The sequence below is a fragment of the Heterodontus francisci genome, chromosome 34 (assembly GCF_036365525.1).
Source record: "Heterodontus francisci isolate sHetFra1 chromosome 34, sHetFra1.hap1, whole genome shotgun sequence".
Taxonomy (NCBI): Eukaryota; Metazoa; Chordata; class Chondrichthyes; order Heterodontiformes; family Heterodontidae; genus Heterodontus; species Heterodontus francisci.
Window position 1 is genome coordinate 5,898,604 of NC_090404.1, and position 15,412 is coordinate 5,914,015.

A 15,412-nucleotide genomic window follows, 5' to 3' on the forward strand; every position below is an offset into this window, starting at 1 on the left:
CCTGCCTGCTGAGCCTGTGGGCGCTGGTGGGGTGGGAAATGGCCTGCTCTCGCCACCTCTCGTCCCGGCTCTGTCTGGATTTCCACAGTCGGGAGCAACATCTCTCCTGGGCCGTTCAACAGCCCGGGGACAGAGGTGGAGGGGGGTCCCGAACCGCTGGCACCCACTGGCCCAGTTTTCCCAAAGCAGCCCAGGCAGGACTCATCCACCTTCGATCCTGGGGGTGAGATTGTGACACAAGTGGGACCAGCTGGCGTGGCTGGGACATCTGCCTCATGTGTGTCGTGGGTGTGTTGGCCGCTGGCGGTGACTACCCAGAGGACGATGGGGACTCGGTGTGGGGCACAGAGGACAATATTGGATCCATCACCAGTGAGACAGTGGACACCCTTGTGCCTCCTACGGAGTCTCCTCTATTCCCCATTGCAGCACTCTGGGATCCCTTGCGGCCTGCAGGGGTTGCTGCAATAAATTACACTGATGGTCGGATCAGGTGTTGATCATCTGATCCGTCTGTGCTGTCCGCAAAGAGGTGCCTAAGGGCGGGGATGTGAAAAAGTTTGTGTGACACTGGTTCAATGTGTTCCTCTCTGGGTTGCTGGGGGTAAAGGCCGGCTCGGGTCTGCAAATGAAACCTGACCCAGCAGAACCACATCCGACCTGGCCCGAGTCCTTTCATTTTTTCCCACGCCCAACCCGACCATCAGTTAATCTAGCTTCCGTTTTTCACTTTGTTACTTATCTGCACAAGCTTAAAAAAACTGTAACTAAACAACCTTTCTAGTCCAAAAAGTACATTAACATTGGAGCCACTTACCGGAGGTGGTGATAGAGTGTGTCCGACACGACCCGAGCCCGAATGCCGGACCCGGAAGAGCGACCCGAACCCGACACATCATCGGGTCCCGTTGGGTTCGGGTCGGGTAGCCATGCTCTAGCTGGGGGAATGGAAGGTGACGAGCACTTCCACTTCCCTCCTCATAGTAAGATGTTGGAGATGGGATCAAGGTACTTTTGACATGGAGCTATCCATAGCTAGCCTCAACATCAATGGCAGCAGGGGGCTCTCCGCAGATTTCACAATCTCAGTCCTCAGGGAAGGGAGTTATGTGGTGAGCGTTCTGCAGGAATTCCACACTGTTTCAGGAGACGAGAGCCAGCAGATTTTTTTTGCCGCATCCTCCGTGAGGATCAATTGGTCCAGGCAGCGGGCCATCGTGGGGTCCGTCTGCCCTGATTGCCTGCTCCTCTTCCGAGGTTACATTCGTGGCAGGGTGTTCCTGGAAGGGGAGCACGTGGTGTCTGCTGGTTTGCTTGAGGCCTCCTGTGACCAGTGGACACCGCAGGGGCTGGAGTAAATCATACATGCTGAAAATTGTATTTTAATTTGAGTTTTATTTATCTGCTTTCAATAAAGTGTTATGACTGACCACTCAAGACAAAGCCCCCAAGTAAAATATATGATTCTGATTGAGGTGGGAGAAACGCACTGTCAATTCAGCCCCGTCCCTCCACAGATTGCCTAACATATCACTTTAAACTTTCCAAATTAAAGAAAACCACAGCCAAATTGAACCATCTATTAACCCCCGAATGAGGCGAACCAAACCAGGTATCTTTAGATCAACAAATTAACTGTTTATTAGAGAAAACTAAATTCTTAAACACTACTAAGACATAAACAAAATTAGAAAAAAAAACAAGTCCTTGCAGATTTACGCTCCTGCCGAAGTGGAATCTTCCAATGTGGAACTGTCCAAGTTTGCTTGAAGTCCTAGCAGCCGTCTGATGGGGGAAAAAAAAAAGGTTCTTCAACAGTTTGACAATCAGTCATTTAGTTCAACAGTTGAAGTGTTGCTCTTCTTCTCCAGCGATGAATTTGGCAATTACAGTTCAGTAGTTAAAGTAATTGGTTATTTTCTTTCAAGAAATAAATCTGGCTTGACTTTTCAGAATTTCTGAGAGTATAATAAATAGGGTTTAAATAGACAGAGGCAGAACTCTCCTATTTCCTTCAGTATATGCTGGAGGGCATTCTGTGTGTCTGTCAAAAACCAGTTTTTCAGCTAGTTTCAAATATTAATCACAACATTGTATATTTAATCTTAGTCTCTGAGTAGCTGTATCCAAGGCAACCAGGATGCACATTTTAAGCTGGTTGGTTCCCATTCTGTACGGTTATATCCAATAGCAATCAGAATGCACCTTCTCTAACTCCTGAGGCTTGCTTGTTCTTAAAGCAGTGCTGACCCTTGGCTGACTTAAAGACACACCGCAGATTTCCCCAAAAAAACAATAATTTCATAACAAAAGTTATTTATGTAAAATGTCTGAGGAATAAAGGCCGGCTCGACAAAATAAAAGCGGTATAAAAGCCACCTTAAAAAAAAAGAAAAAAAACAGGTTAGCTACAGATTAAAGCTCCCTCTACACTGTCCCGTCAAACACTCCCAGAGCAGGTACAGCACAGGTTAGATACAGAGTAAAGCTCCCTCTACACTGTCCCATCAAACACTCCCAGAGCAGGTACAGCACGGGTTAGATACAGAGTAAAGTTCCCTCTACACTGTCCCATCAAACACTCCCACAGCAGGTACAGCACAGCTTAAATACAAAGTAAAGTTCCCTCTACATTGACCCATCAAACACTCCCAGAGCAGGCACAGCACAGCACAGCTTAAATACAGAGTAAAGTTCCCTCTACACTGTCCCATCAAACACTCCCAGAGCAGGTACAGCACAGGTTAGATACAGAGTAAAGCTCCCTCTACACTGTCCCATCAAACACTCCCAGAGCAGGTACAGCACGGGTTAGATACAGAGTAAAGTTCCCTCTACACTGACCCATCAAACACTCCCAGAGCAGGTACAGCACAGGTTCATTTACAGAGTAAAGCTCCCTCTACACTGTCCCATCAAACACTCCCAGAGCAGGTACAGCACAGGTTAGATACAGAGTAAAGCTCCCTCTACACTGTCCCATCAAACACTCCCAGAGCAAGTACAGCACAGGTTAGATACTGAGTAAAGCTCCCTCTACACTGTCCCATCAAACACTCCCAGAGCAGGTACAGCACAGGTTCATTTACAGAGTAAAGCACCCTCTACACTGTCCCATCAAACACTCCCAGAGCAGGTACAGCACAGGTTAGGTACAGAGTAAAGCTCCCTCTACACTGTCCCATCAAACACTCCCAGAGCAGGTACAGCACAGGTTAGATACAGAGTAAAGTTCCCTCTACACTGACCCATCAAACACTCCCAGAGCAAGTGAAGCACAGCTTAAATACAGAGTAAAGCTCCCTCTACACTGTCCCCATCAAACACTCCCAGAGCAGGTCCAGCACAGCTTAAATACAGAGTAAAGCTCCCTCTACACTGTCCCCATCAAACACTCCCAGAGCAGGTACAGCACAGCTTAAATACAGAGTAAAGTTCCCTCTACACTGACCCATCAAACACTCCCAGAGCAAGTACAGCACAGCTTAAATACAGAGTAAAGCTCCCTTTACACTGTCCCATCAAACACTCCCAGAGCAGGTACAGCACAGCTTAAATACAGAGTAAAGCTCCCTCTACACTGTCCCATCAAACACTCCCAGAGCAGGTACAGCACAGCTTAAATACAGAGTAAAGCTCCCTCTACACTGTTCCCATCAAACACTCCCAGAGCAAGTACAGCACAGCTTAAATACAGAGTAAAGCTCCCTCTACACTGACCCATCAAACACTTCCAGAGCAGGCACAGCACAGGTTAGATACAGAGTAAAGCTCCCTCTACACTGTCCCCATCAAACACTCCCAGAGCAGGTATAGCACGGGTTAGACGTCTTAATGTTCATGAAAGGAGCTACAAAAATACAGGTCCTTCTTTAACAGAGGAGAAAAGGTCCAAAAATGATACAGTCAACAGCAGCATTTCAATTAGTCTCCTCTTTTCCTGGAAACAAATACTCCACACAGTGTGTATTGGAATTAAAACTGATTTATTTGACATTTATCCAGAATATTAAACTCCAGCCTAGTTATATGGGCTATTGACATCAGCAGAAACAAACACCAATTGTCAGAATTGACATGGTCAGTCCTGGATGTGATTAACAGCAGCAATAACAGCAGAATCCAACCCCTGAAGTCACTTGTGAAGTTGCTGGTGTCTCAGCAGATGGGATGAACAAGTGAATCCCTTCCCACAAACAGAGCAGGTGAACGGTCTCTCCCCAGCGTGAGTGCGTTGGTGTCTCAGGAGATCATTTCGACTTTTAAAGCTCTTCTCACAGTCAGAACAGTTAAAAGTTCTCTGATCACTGTGAACAAGTTGGTGTGTCAACAGATCAGATGACTGAATGAATCCTTTCCCACACACGGAGCAGGTGAACGGCCTCTCCCCAGTGTGAACTCGTTGGTGTTTTGGCAGAGAGGATGACTGAGTAAATCCTTTCCCACACACGGAGCAGGTGAAAGGTCTCTCCCCAGTGTGGACTCGCTGGTGTCTCAGCAGGTTGAATAAATTAGTGAATCCCTTTCCACAGTCAGAGCAGGTGAATGGCCTCTCCCCAGTGTGAGTGCGTTGGTGTTTGAGCAGGTTCGACGACTGGGTGAATCCTTTCCCACACAAAGAACAAGTGAACAGCCTCTCCCCAGTGTGAGTGCGTTGGTGTCTCAGCAGCTCATTTCTGCTTTTAAAGCTCTTCTCACAGTCAGAACATTTAAAAGGTCTCTCATCAGTGTGAACTCGCTGGTGTGTCAGCAGATCAGATGACTGAGTGAATCCTTTCGTACACAGGGAGCAGGTGAACGGCCTCTCCCCAGTGTGAACTCGCTGGTGTTTCAGCAGAGAGGATGACCGAGTGAATCCCTTCTCACAAGCAGAGCAGGTGAACGGTCTCTCCCCAGTGTGAACTCGCTGGTGTGTTAGCAGGGTGGATGGATTAGTGAATCCCTTTGCACAAATGGAGCAGATGAACGGCCTCTCCCCAGCGTGAGTACGTTGGTGTTTCAGCAGCTCATTTTTACTTTTAAATCTCTTCTCACAGTCAGAACATTTAAAAGGTCTCTTATCTGTGTGAACAAGTTGGTGTGTCAGAAGGTGGGATGACTGAGTGAATCCCTTCCCACACACGGAGCAGGTGAACGGCCTCTCCCCAGTGTGACTGCGCCGATGAGTTTCCAGCTCAGACGGGTAATTGAATCCCTTCCCACAGTCCCCACATTTCCATGGTTTCTCCATGGTACAGGTGTCCCTGTGACTCTCCAGGTTGGACGTTCACTTGAAGCCTTGTCCACACACAGGACTAGTGTACAGCTTCTCCCTGTTGTGAATGGTGTGATGTATTTTCAGGCTGTGTAACTGGTTAAAGTGCTTCCCCACACAGTGCACTGGAACACTCTCACTCGGGTGTGTGTGTCTCGGTGCTTTTCCAGTCACACTGATGTTTGAAATCATTTCCCACCGAAAGAACAGACAAACATTTTATATTCAGGTCCTGATGAATCGTGTGACTGTCATCTTGATTTGCTGCTTGGGGTTTGTGTTTCTTGTCTTTAAATCCTCCCCTTCTAATCCCCTGTAAAAGGAGTTTACAAAAGCCATCACTGTCAGTCCAGGATAGAAAGTCAGAACATTCTCTCCTGCTTCCTGTCCCAGGATGGCAGTGCATGTGCCCTGCTGAACATTGCCTCCTATAATGATGGCAGCGATTAACCTGGCCCGTTACTGGGAGAAACCGCACAGCTGCCACCCCGCTTGGGTGCAAACGAAGGACCTGTAGCTTCTTATTCTGAGGCATTTGTAAACCGGATAATGTTCCCTGTTTTATATGGGGACCTGGGGCTGCACTCGGTGCAGCCTGCAATGCCCCAGAGTTTGTTAAAGCCATTCCCGCCAGCTGCCTTCTTCCTGTTCCATTCCATTTCCCGCACTTTTGCTCTTATCCCTTCCCCGTCTCCCAGAAGCACGATAGGGTGGATCTTATCCTCACCTTCCATCCCACCAGCCTCCACATCATCCGCCATCATTTCCCCCACCTCCAGTGTGATGCCACCACCAAACACATCCTCCCCTCCCATTTCAGCATTCTGGTTGGACTGTTCCCTCCACGACCCCCTGGTGCAAACCTCTAACACATCCAACACCCATTTCCCTTCCCATGCAAGCACAGGAGATGTAACACCTGCCCTTTTAACTCCTCCCTTCTCACTGTCCAAGGCCCCGAACACTCTCTCAAGGAGCATCAGCAATTTTACTTGTACATCTTTCAATTTAGTATACTATATTCAAGATGCGGTCCCCTATACATTGGGGAGACCAAATGCAGATGAGGTGACCGCTTTGTGGAATACCTCCGTTCAGTTCGCAAGCATGGCCCTGAACTTCTGGTCACCTGTCCTCTGAATTCTCTGTTCCACTCCCACTCTGCCCTCGGCCTCCTGCACTGTTCGAATGAAGCTCAACAGAAGCTCCAGGAACAGCAGTTCATCTTTCAGTTTGGCATTTCAGATTTCCAGGCTCAACACTGAATTCAACAATTTCAGATCATTCTGTGGGATGTAAACAGTAACGCCGGCACTTACCAGCACCTTCAGGACAGACGGTGAGAAACTCCCTGTGTGCGGAGTGAGAATAACATTGTCTGCAAATCCTCCACTTCTTATACCTTGTAAAAGGAGTTTACAAAATTCATCACTGTCAGGACAGAATAGAAATTCTGAACTTACAATTCTAGTTTCCATGGAAGATTTTTTCCTCTCTTGCTCCCCCAAAGCTGTAAATCCCTGTCCCACACACTCTCCCTTCTCCCTGGGCTGAAATCCAAACCCATCTGCACCATCTCTCCTCCACTACCAGCCTTCTCCCTCCCTCTACTCTGGCTGGATTCAGTTCTCCAGCCCCTGTGTGCAGAGTGAGAAACAAATCAATGAGTCAATGATTTTCGCTCCTGGTCACTGGGACCCTGAAGCTCCACCCATTCTCTGTGTCAAAGAACAAAGAACAGTACAGCACAGGAACAGGCCATTCGGCCCTCCAAGCCTGTGCCGATCTTGATGCCTGCCTAAACTAACACCTTCTGCACTTCCGGGGCCCATATCCCTCTATTCCCATCCTATTCATGTATTTGTCAAGATGCCTCTTAAACGTCGCTATCGTATCTGCTTCCACCACCTCCCCCGGCAGCACGTTCCAGGTACTCACCACCCTCTGTGTAAAGAACTTGCCTCGTACATCCCCTCTAAACTTTGCCCCTCTCACCTTAAACCTGTGTCCCCTAGTAACTGATTCTTCCACCCTGGGAAAAAGCTTCTGACTATCCACTCTGTCCATGCCGCTTATAACTTTGTAAACCTCTATCATGTCGCCCCTCCACCTCCGTCGTTCCAGTGAAAACAATCCGAGTTTATCCAACCTCTCCTCATAGCTAATGCCCTCTAGACCAGGCAACATCCTGGTAAACCTCTTCTGTACCCTCTCCAAAGCCTCCACGTCCTTCTGGTAGTGTGGTGACCAGAATTGCACGCAATATTCTAAGTGTGGCCAAACTAAAGTTCTGTACAGCTGCAGCATGACTGCCAATTTTTATACTCCATGCCCCGACCAATGAAGGCAAGCATGCCGTATGCCTTCTTGACTACCTTATCCACCTGCGTTGCCACTTTCAGTGACCTGTGGACCTGTACGCCCAGATCTCTCTGCCTGTCAATACTCCTAAGGGTTCTGCCATTTACTGTATACTTCCCACCTGCATTAGACCTTCCAAAATGCATTACCTCACATTTGTCCGGATTAAACTCCATCTGCCATTTCTCCGCCCAAGTCTCCAACCGATCTATATCCTGCTGTATCCTGTGACAATCCTCATCACTGTCCGCAACTCCACCAACCTTTGTGTCGTCCGCAAACTTACTAATCAGACCAGCTACATTTTCCTCCAAATCATTTATATATACTACAAAGATCAAAGATCCCAGCACTGATCCCTGCGGAACACCACTAGTCACATCCCTCCATTCAGAAAAGCATCCTTCCACTGCTACCCTCTGTCTTCTATGACCGAGCTAGTTCTGTATCCAGCTTACCTCTGATCCCGTGTGACTTCACCTTTTGTACCAGTCTGCCATGAGGGACATTGTCAAAGGCCTTTCTGAAGTGCATATAGATAACATCCACTGCCCTTCCTTCATCAATTATCTTTGTCACTTCCTCAAAAAACTCAATCAAATTAGTGAGACACGACCTCCCCTTAACAAAACCATGCTGCCTCTCACTAATAAGTTCCTTTGTTTCCAAATGGGAGTAAATCCTGTCCCGAAGAATCCTCTCTAATCATTTCCCTACCACTGACGTAAGGCTCACCGGCCTATGATTTCCTGGATTATCCTTGCTACCCTTCTTAAACAAAGGAACAACATTGGCTATTCTCCAGTCCTCTGGGACCTCACCTGTAGCCAATGAGGATACAAAGATTTCTGTCAAAGCCCCAGCAATTTCTTCCCTTGCCTCCCTCAGTATTCTGGGGTAGATCTCATCAGGCCCTGGGGACTTATCTACCTTAATTCTTTGCAAGACACCCAGCACCTCCTCCTTTTTGATAATGAGATGACTGAGACTATCTGCACTCCCTTCCCTAGACTCATCATCCACCAAGTCGTTCTCTTTGGTGAATACTGATGCAAAGTACTTATTTAGTACCTCACCCATTTCTTCTGGCTCCACACAGATTCCCTTCTCTGTCCTTGAGTGGACCAACCCTTTCCCTGGTTACCCTCTTGCTCTTTATATCTGTATAAAAAGCCTGGTGATTTTCCTTATTCCTGTCGTCACCAAGATCGCCGCGCATGCGCTCTGCTCCCCGCTCAGCTAAGATGGCGGCCGTTTAGCTGGGTCTGTTTCTGGAAAAAGCCCCAGAGCTGCAAAGGCGGGACTTCGAGGTTCTTAAAGAAGAGAAAAATCTGGAGGTTCTTATCCGGGGCTTGCGGCCGACACCAGGTGTTTCTGAAGCCTCCCCGCCCACCCGCCGGCTTCATTCCTCCCCTGCACCCCGACGACTCTCACCAGATACAAAAACAGCTCCAGCACTCGCACAGCTCTGATCAAAGTGACACTGCGCATGCTCCAGATTCACTCTAGCACTGCGTCTGCGTTCTGATCTCCTGCGAAGCGAATAGGGCACATTCACTTCCGCGGAGAATGCTGGGTAATAGATCCTCCATGGTGCTTGGAAAAGATTTCTCCGCGATCCTACTGAGATGACATTTTGAAAAATTCACACAGAAACCCAAGTTAGAGGGCCCTCTGCTATGCTCCAGTCTCTGAAGTTCACAGCTCACTTCAATGGTGTCTCAGCAATTGGGGTTAATTTCTTCCCACACAGAACATTTAAACAGCAGTTCTCCAGTGGGAGAATATGCGGATCGTGCATCAGCTAATTGGAAATTTTGAAAATGTTCCCCCAGTCCGTGTTAAAAACAACTCTTCTAATGTGGAAAACGCTCCCAAGACAGGTACAACATGGATTCGATACAGAGTAAATCTCCCTCCACACTGTGCTGTCAACACGCTCAGGGCAGTTACAGCACGGGTTAGATACAGACTAAAGCTGTCTCTGCACCAGGGTTGTCCAATATATGGCCTGTGGGCCAGGATCCAGCCTGCCAATGGTTTCCATCCAGTCCACAGATGTACTTCGTAGGGAAATTTTCCATTGTCTTCTTTATTTATTTTATTTAGAGATACAGCACTGAAACAGGCCCTTCAGCCCACCGAGTCTGTGCCGACCAACAACCACCCATTTATACTAACCCTATAGTAATCCCATATTCCTTACCACCTACCTACACTAAGGGCAATTTACAACAGCCAATTTACTTATCACCTGCAAGTCTTTGGCTGTGGGAGGAAACCGGAGCACCCGGCGAAAACCCACACGGTCACAGGGAGAACTTTCAAACTCCGCACAGGCAGTACCCAGGATCGAACCGGGGTCTCTGGAGCTGTGAGGCTGCGGTGCTAACCACTGTGCCGCCCCAGTCAGACTGGCTTTTTAAAAGTATTGCGCTGTCAGTTTCACATCTGACAGGTGCTTGGAGCAGGATTAGCGGTTTCCCAACGTCAGTCAGTTTCGGGATTTTCCGGCGGGCTTTTTAAAGAAAAGTCAGATTCTGCCGGAAACCCTGAATTTGTCGGAAGTTGGGAAACCACTGTCCCCGATGTCAGCACCTGTGAGCTGTGCAACTGACTTGCAATTTTTCGAAACAGTTATTGACCAACCACAAAGCTGCTGTGCGGAGCATTCCCGCTCCCTGCAATTGTCAGAGAGAGAGGGGGCAGAGAGAGAGGGGCAGAGAAAGAGAGGGGCAGAGAGAGAGAGAGAGAGAGAGGGAACAGAGAGAGAGAGGGGGAGAACAGGGAGAGAGAGGCGGACAGATAGAGAGGGGGGACAGGAAGAGGCGAATACATAGAGAGGAGGAACAGAGAGAGAAAGGGGACAGAGAGAGAGAAAGAGGGGGAACAGAGAGAGGGGGAGGACACAGAGAGTGAGGACGACACAGAGACTGGTGTAACAACACAGAGTGTGGGGGGGGGGGGGGTAACACGGTGGGGGTGGGGAGGACAACACAGAGAGGGGGAAACACAGGAAAAGAGAGGGACAGAGAGAATGCGAGAGAGAAGAGAGGCAGAGAGAGCATGATCAAGATCACTCCTGACAGATGGATATCTTTCCGGAATACACTGACTACTTGTGCAAGCAACAACGTTCCAGACATCTCACTAAATCAGTGTTGAACATAGTGACAAGAAAGTAAGTCAATAAATTAATCTTCTCATTTAAAGGTTCTTCACAAAAATGCACATTTGTTGTTGTTTTGATTAATAGTAAGATCAATTTTAATGCCTTTCTGTTTGCAAAACTGTCTCACCCCTGTAATTAATATTAAGTTTTTAAACTGACGAGAACACCTAATTCCCTTTCGAATGCTTCAATTGAACCTGCCTCCACTACGTTCTCAGGCAGCACATTCCAGACCTGAAACTCTCGCTGCATGAAAAAGTTTTTCTTCATGTCACTTTGGCTTCTCCTACCAAATATTTTAAATCTGTGCCCTCTCATTCTCGATCCTTTCATGAGTGGGAACAGTTTCTCTGTCTACTCTGTCCAGACCCCTCATGATTTTGAATACCTCTATCAAATCACCTCTCAGCCTTCTCTACTCCAAGGAAATCAATCCTAACTTCTCTAATCTATCTTCTTGGCTGAAATTCCTCATCCCTAGAACCATTCTCCTGAATCAGAAGGTTACTGCCCATCCCTGGGATGCAAGATACTACAACGTGGGACAGACCACCTCGTACACTGAGCACAGGCTGAGGGAAACACAGGCAGATTGAATCCTGGACACGAAACCTCTGAGCAGCATTGACAAAATATCCAAGCGAGTGAAACTTCCTTAGGGCTTCAATGGAGAAACTCCGGAGGAAACAGTTTCTGGGAACTTGTTCCTCATGAACATTTCTTCTCATGTGAAAGGGGCTAAAATCCTTTTAAATTTAACAACGGCTGCAGCAGATTCTTGGTGTCCTAAGCAAATTTTTTCAACCAAACACTTAAAATACTGTCTGCAAAACGAGAAGGGGTCAAAGTTAACGGCTCGCACAGCAGAAAAATATTATTACATTTTTGACTGTCACTCGGCAGACATAATAGCATGTCTGCTAATATGCAACAGAAATTCATGTAGATTAACATTCAGTCTCACAGAGTAGCTAAGAGTAATGTGGATCCTTAAAGACAGACACATGTGATATTGTGACGGAAACTAATCAAATGGCAGACATGCTAAATAATAATTTTGTATCCGTCTTCATAGTAGAGGAAGAGGAAAAATTGCCAGGGAGTTATAGAAATGGAGCTGTAGGTTTGGTCAATATCAAAGCCCCTCATTTCTTATGAAATGGAGGAAGAAGAGCCATGAAGAGGATTTAGGCGCCAGAATGCTCCATAACTGGAGCAACGAAAGGCGCAAATACAAGTAAAATACTTTCCAAAATGTTTCAGCGTAAAATTCTTTCAATTTATTTCGAAGCTGACTGTTGTGCTTCTGAAAATGAGCACCATGGGATTTGTGTTACTGAGTGATTTTTTTTTCATTGTTTGTCCATCAGGTTTGCAATTCAGTTTGTGTTGGATATTGAAGAGAATCTCATTTCAGGATGAGGACCACAATGTAGGTAAATATTAAAACCAGGAAGAAATCCTGAGTAAAATGGATGGCAATGTTTGGAAGGAGGTGCAGCTAAGAAGTGGAAAATGTGAATGATGTTATTGATGATTGAGTGGAATGTATCACACCCTCAGGCTTTTGTCAGTCGATTTCCTTCTCCACCTTGGAATCCAGATCAAACTGAGATAAGGTATGATATAAGGTATGTTTTTCAGGCCTGACTAGTTCGGTTGGTTGAGCATGAGATCCTTAATCTTAGGGTAGTAGATTCGAGTCCCACGTTGGGCGAATTGAACTTTAAACTTTGTCATTTTATGGGTAAATCCGGCTCTCCATTCCAACGGCACTCTCCCTGCATTGAAAATGAATCTTTCTCCCGCAGGCTTTTGTTAATACCACAGTTGCAAGTTTACCAGTGAAACTTGCCCTCCGCCTCACTGCAAGTGTGAGAGACAGGTTTTTAGGTGCAGCCTAATGTACAATGAATGATGATACCTTAAAACTGTGAGTTTCCACTCAAACCCCTGTCCCAACAAAACTGCTCAGAGTCACAGAATTAGAACGGCCACTTCCTGGGGGGCCGATAGCGGCGGGATCACATCGAAAGTGATCCCCATGAGAATGATCTCGTTGATTAGATTAGGGGAAGAAATTAGGGAACTCCTCCTGAACGTTATTCACATCAAATTGAAGAGTTTTGTTCCTGTGTGATCTGTGTTGGTTTGATCAATGAAATATTTCAAAAAGACAACGGAAGAGAAGGATTGAGATTTCCAGTGTGGGGCAGAAGTGAGTTAACTGACCAGAGAAGCAACACATTCCCAACAAGAGCCGATACAAAAGATTGATCCAGAACAGGTCTCCCATCTTTTCTTTCTTTATTTGCTCCAATAACAACGCTTTTGCCTTGAATCAGCCTTTGTATATTCAAACTGTTTACTTTCTGGCAAGGCCAGAAGGATACATTCCATAGCTAAGAGGTGTCTATTACACCCATCCTGAACCTATCAAGACACGGTATTGAATTGAATGGGTTCTTCTGAAACAAAGAAGTTATGAAGTAGCCACATCCTGGGCCATTGTCAGTCACCACAGGGAGGGAGATCTGTGTCTCCCAACAGAAGCAAGATGTGAGACACTTTGAGATTAAACAGTAGGTATCTGGAGAGAGAGAGAGAGAGAGAGACCCAGGAAAAAGCATCACCAAAGTTTGTCCAGCTGAGAGCTGGAAGAAAATCCAGCAAGCCAAAATGGTAGCCGCCCTGCTGTGAGTTCTACATTTCAATATGTGCAGCAGAGAATTGGAAGTGATCCCCTGTCTTCAAACTGAACTTTCAACCAACAGAGAAATTTACAAACACCCCAGGCCTGCAAGTGAAGAGAAATTGATCTCTGGGAAAGTTCAACAGGTTTATCGTGAACCCCGAAACCCGACCCCACTTCAAATCACTTCCTCCTTTTCCTCTCTATCTGACTCTTCTTGTGTCTGTGTGTGTGTGAATGTGTGAGTGGGTGCCATTGGGATAAGGCATGTGGTGAAACAAATAATTAATCTTCAGTTTTTAAACTTACAAGAAAACCAGTCGTTGTCTGTTTATTTGTCAAATAAAACACAAAGGGGTTAAAACCCTAATAATAAAAACACTTGCTCCGGTCAGCAGGGAGTGAAACAGTGGAAACCATCCACACCCCTCACCACGTGGCTGTAACACTGTGGATACCTGTCCTGCAGTGCTAGTTCCTGGGTATACCTGTCCCGCAGTGCTAGTTCCTGGGTATCACTGCCCCGCAGTGCTAGTTCCTGGGTATCACTGCTCCACAGTGCTAGTTCCTGGGTATCACTGCCCCGCAGTGCTAGTTCCTGGGTATACCTGTCCCGCAGTGCTAGTTCCTGGGTATCACTGCCCCGCAGTGCTAGTTCCTGGGTATCACTGCCCCGCAGTGCTAGTTCCTGGGTATCACTGCTCCACAGTGCTAGTTCCTGGGTATCACTGCCCCGCAGTGCTAGTTCCTGGGTATCACTGCTCCACAGTGCTAGTTCCTGGGTATCACTGCCCCGCAGTGCTAGTTCCTGGGTATCACTGCTCCACAGTGCTAGTTCCTGGGTATCACTGCCCCGCAGTGCTAGTTCCTGGGTATCACTGCTCCACAGTGCTAGTTCCTGGGTATCACTGCCCCGCAGTGCTAGTTCCTGGGTATCACTGCCCCGCAGTGCTAGTTCCTGGGTATCACTGCCCCGCAGTGCTAGTTCCTGGGTATCACTGCTCCGCAGTGCTAGTTCCTGGGTATCACTGCCCCGCAGTGCTAGTTCCTGGGTATCACTGCCCCGCAGTGCTAGTTCCTGGGTATCACTGCCCCGCAGTGCTAGTTCCTGGGTATCACTGCTCCACAGTGCTAGTTCCTGGGTATCACTGCCCCGCAGTGCTAGTTCCTGGGTATCACTGCTCCACAGTGCTAGTTCCTGGGTATCACTGCTCCACAGTGCTAGTTCCTGGGTATCACTGCTCCACAGTGCTAGTTCCTGGGTATCACTGCTCCACAGTGCTAGTTCCTGGGTATCACTGCTCCACAGTGCTAGTTCCTGGGTATCACTGCTCCACAGTGCTAGTACCTGGGTATCACTGCTCCACAGTGCTAGTACCTGGGTATCACTGCTCCACAGTGCTAGTTCCTGGGTATCACTGCTCCACAGTGCTAGTTCCTGGGTATCACTGCCCAGCAGTGCTAGTTCCTGGGTATCACTGCTCCACAGTGCTAGTTCCTGGGTATCACTGCTCCACAGTGCTAGTTCCTGGGTATCACTGCCCCGCAGTGCTAGTTCCTGGGTATCACTGCCCCGCAGTGCTAGTTCCTGGGTATCACTGCTCCACAGTGCTAGTTCCTGGGTATCACTGCTCCACAGTGCTAGTTCCTGTGTAAACCTGTCCAGCTTCTTTCGTCAGAGCTGGAACATGTTGAAATTGTTCGTGAATCTCACATCCTGAGCTTGTGATTTTGAGAATGTGCGGTTGAAACGACACATTAGCCATCTTATTAGCCAGCTCATTTCACTGAGATTCTGATGGTGGATTTCTCTCTCTCTCTCTGTGCCTTTCCATCTTTCTGAATGAGAAACAGCAGAGAGAGAGAGAGTGAGAGAGAATGGAAAGTGTGAGAGTAACAGTGGAAGAGCAAAACAGAGAGGCGGGAGAAGAAG

General features: G+C 47.4%; 1 protein-coding gene across 3 annotated transcripts; it reads right to left on the reverse strand.

Moving 5' to 3' along the window:
* Positions 1-4,009: 4,009 nt before the first annotated feature.
* On the reverse strand, positions 4,010-9,087 carry LOC137348476 (zinc finger protein 271-like). 3 transcript variants are annotated; one of them, XM_068013785.1, is made up of 3 exons: positions 9,050-9,087; positions 6,574-6,656; positions 4,010-5,567 (listed from the first exon to the last, which is right to left on the reverse strand). In XM_068013785.1, the coding sequence occupies exon 3, from the start codon at positions 5,228-5,230 to the stop codon at positions 4,136-4,138; it is 1,095 nt and encodes a 364-aa protein (XP_067869886.1). In that variant the 5' UTR covers positions 5,231-5,567; positions 6,574-6,656; positions 9,050-9,087; the 3' UTR covers positions 4,010-4,135. The 3 variants fall into 3 exon arrangements, with proteins under 3 accessions (XP_067869886.1, XP_067869888.1, XP_067869887.1); XM_068013787.1 differs by lacking the exon at positions 9,050-9,087 and adding an exon at positions 8,692-8,951; XM_068013786.1 differs by lacking the exon at positions 9,050-9,087 and adding an exon at positions 8,687-8,951.
* Positions 9,088-15,412: the final 6,325 nt, after the last annotated feature.

Bases quoted from the DNA above. Each gene is read 5' to 3' on its own strand.
- LOC137348476 (XM_068013785.1), bottom strand. From the start codon at position 5,230: ATGGAGAAACCATGGAAATGTGGGGACTGTGGGAAGGGATTCAATTAC.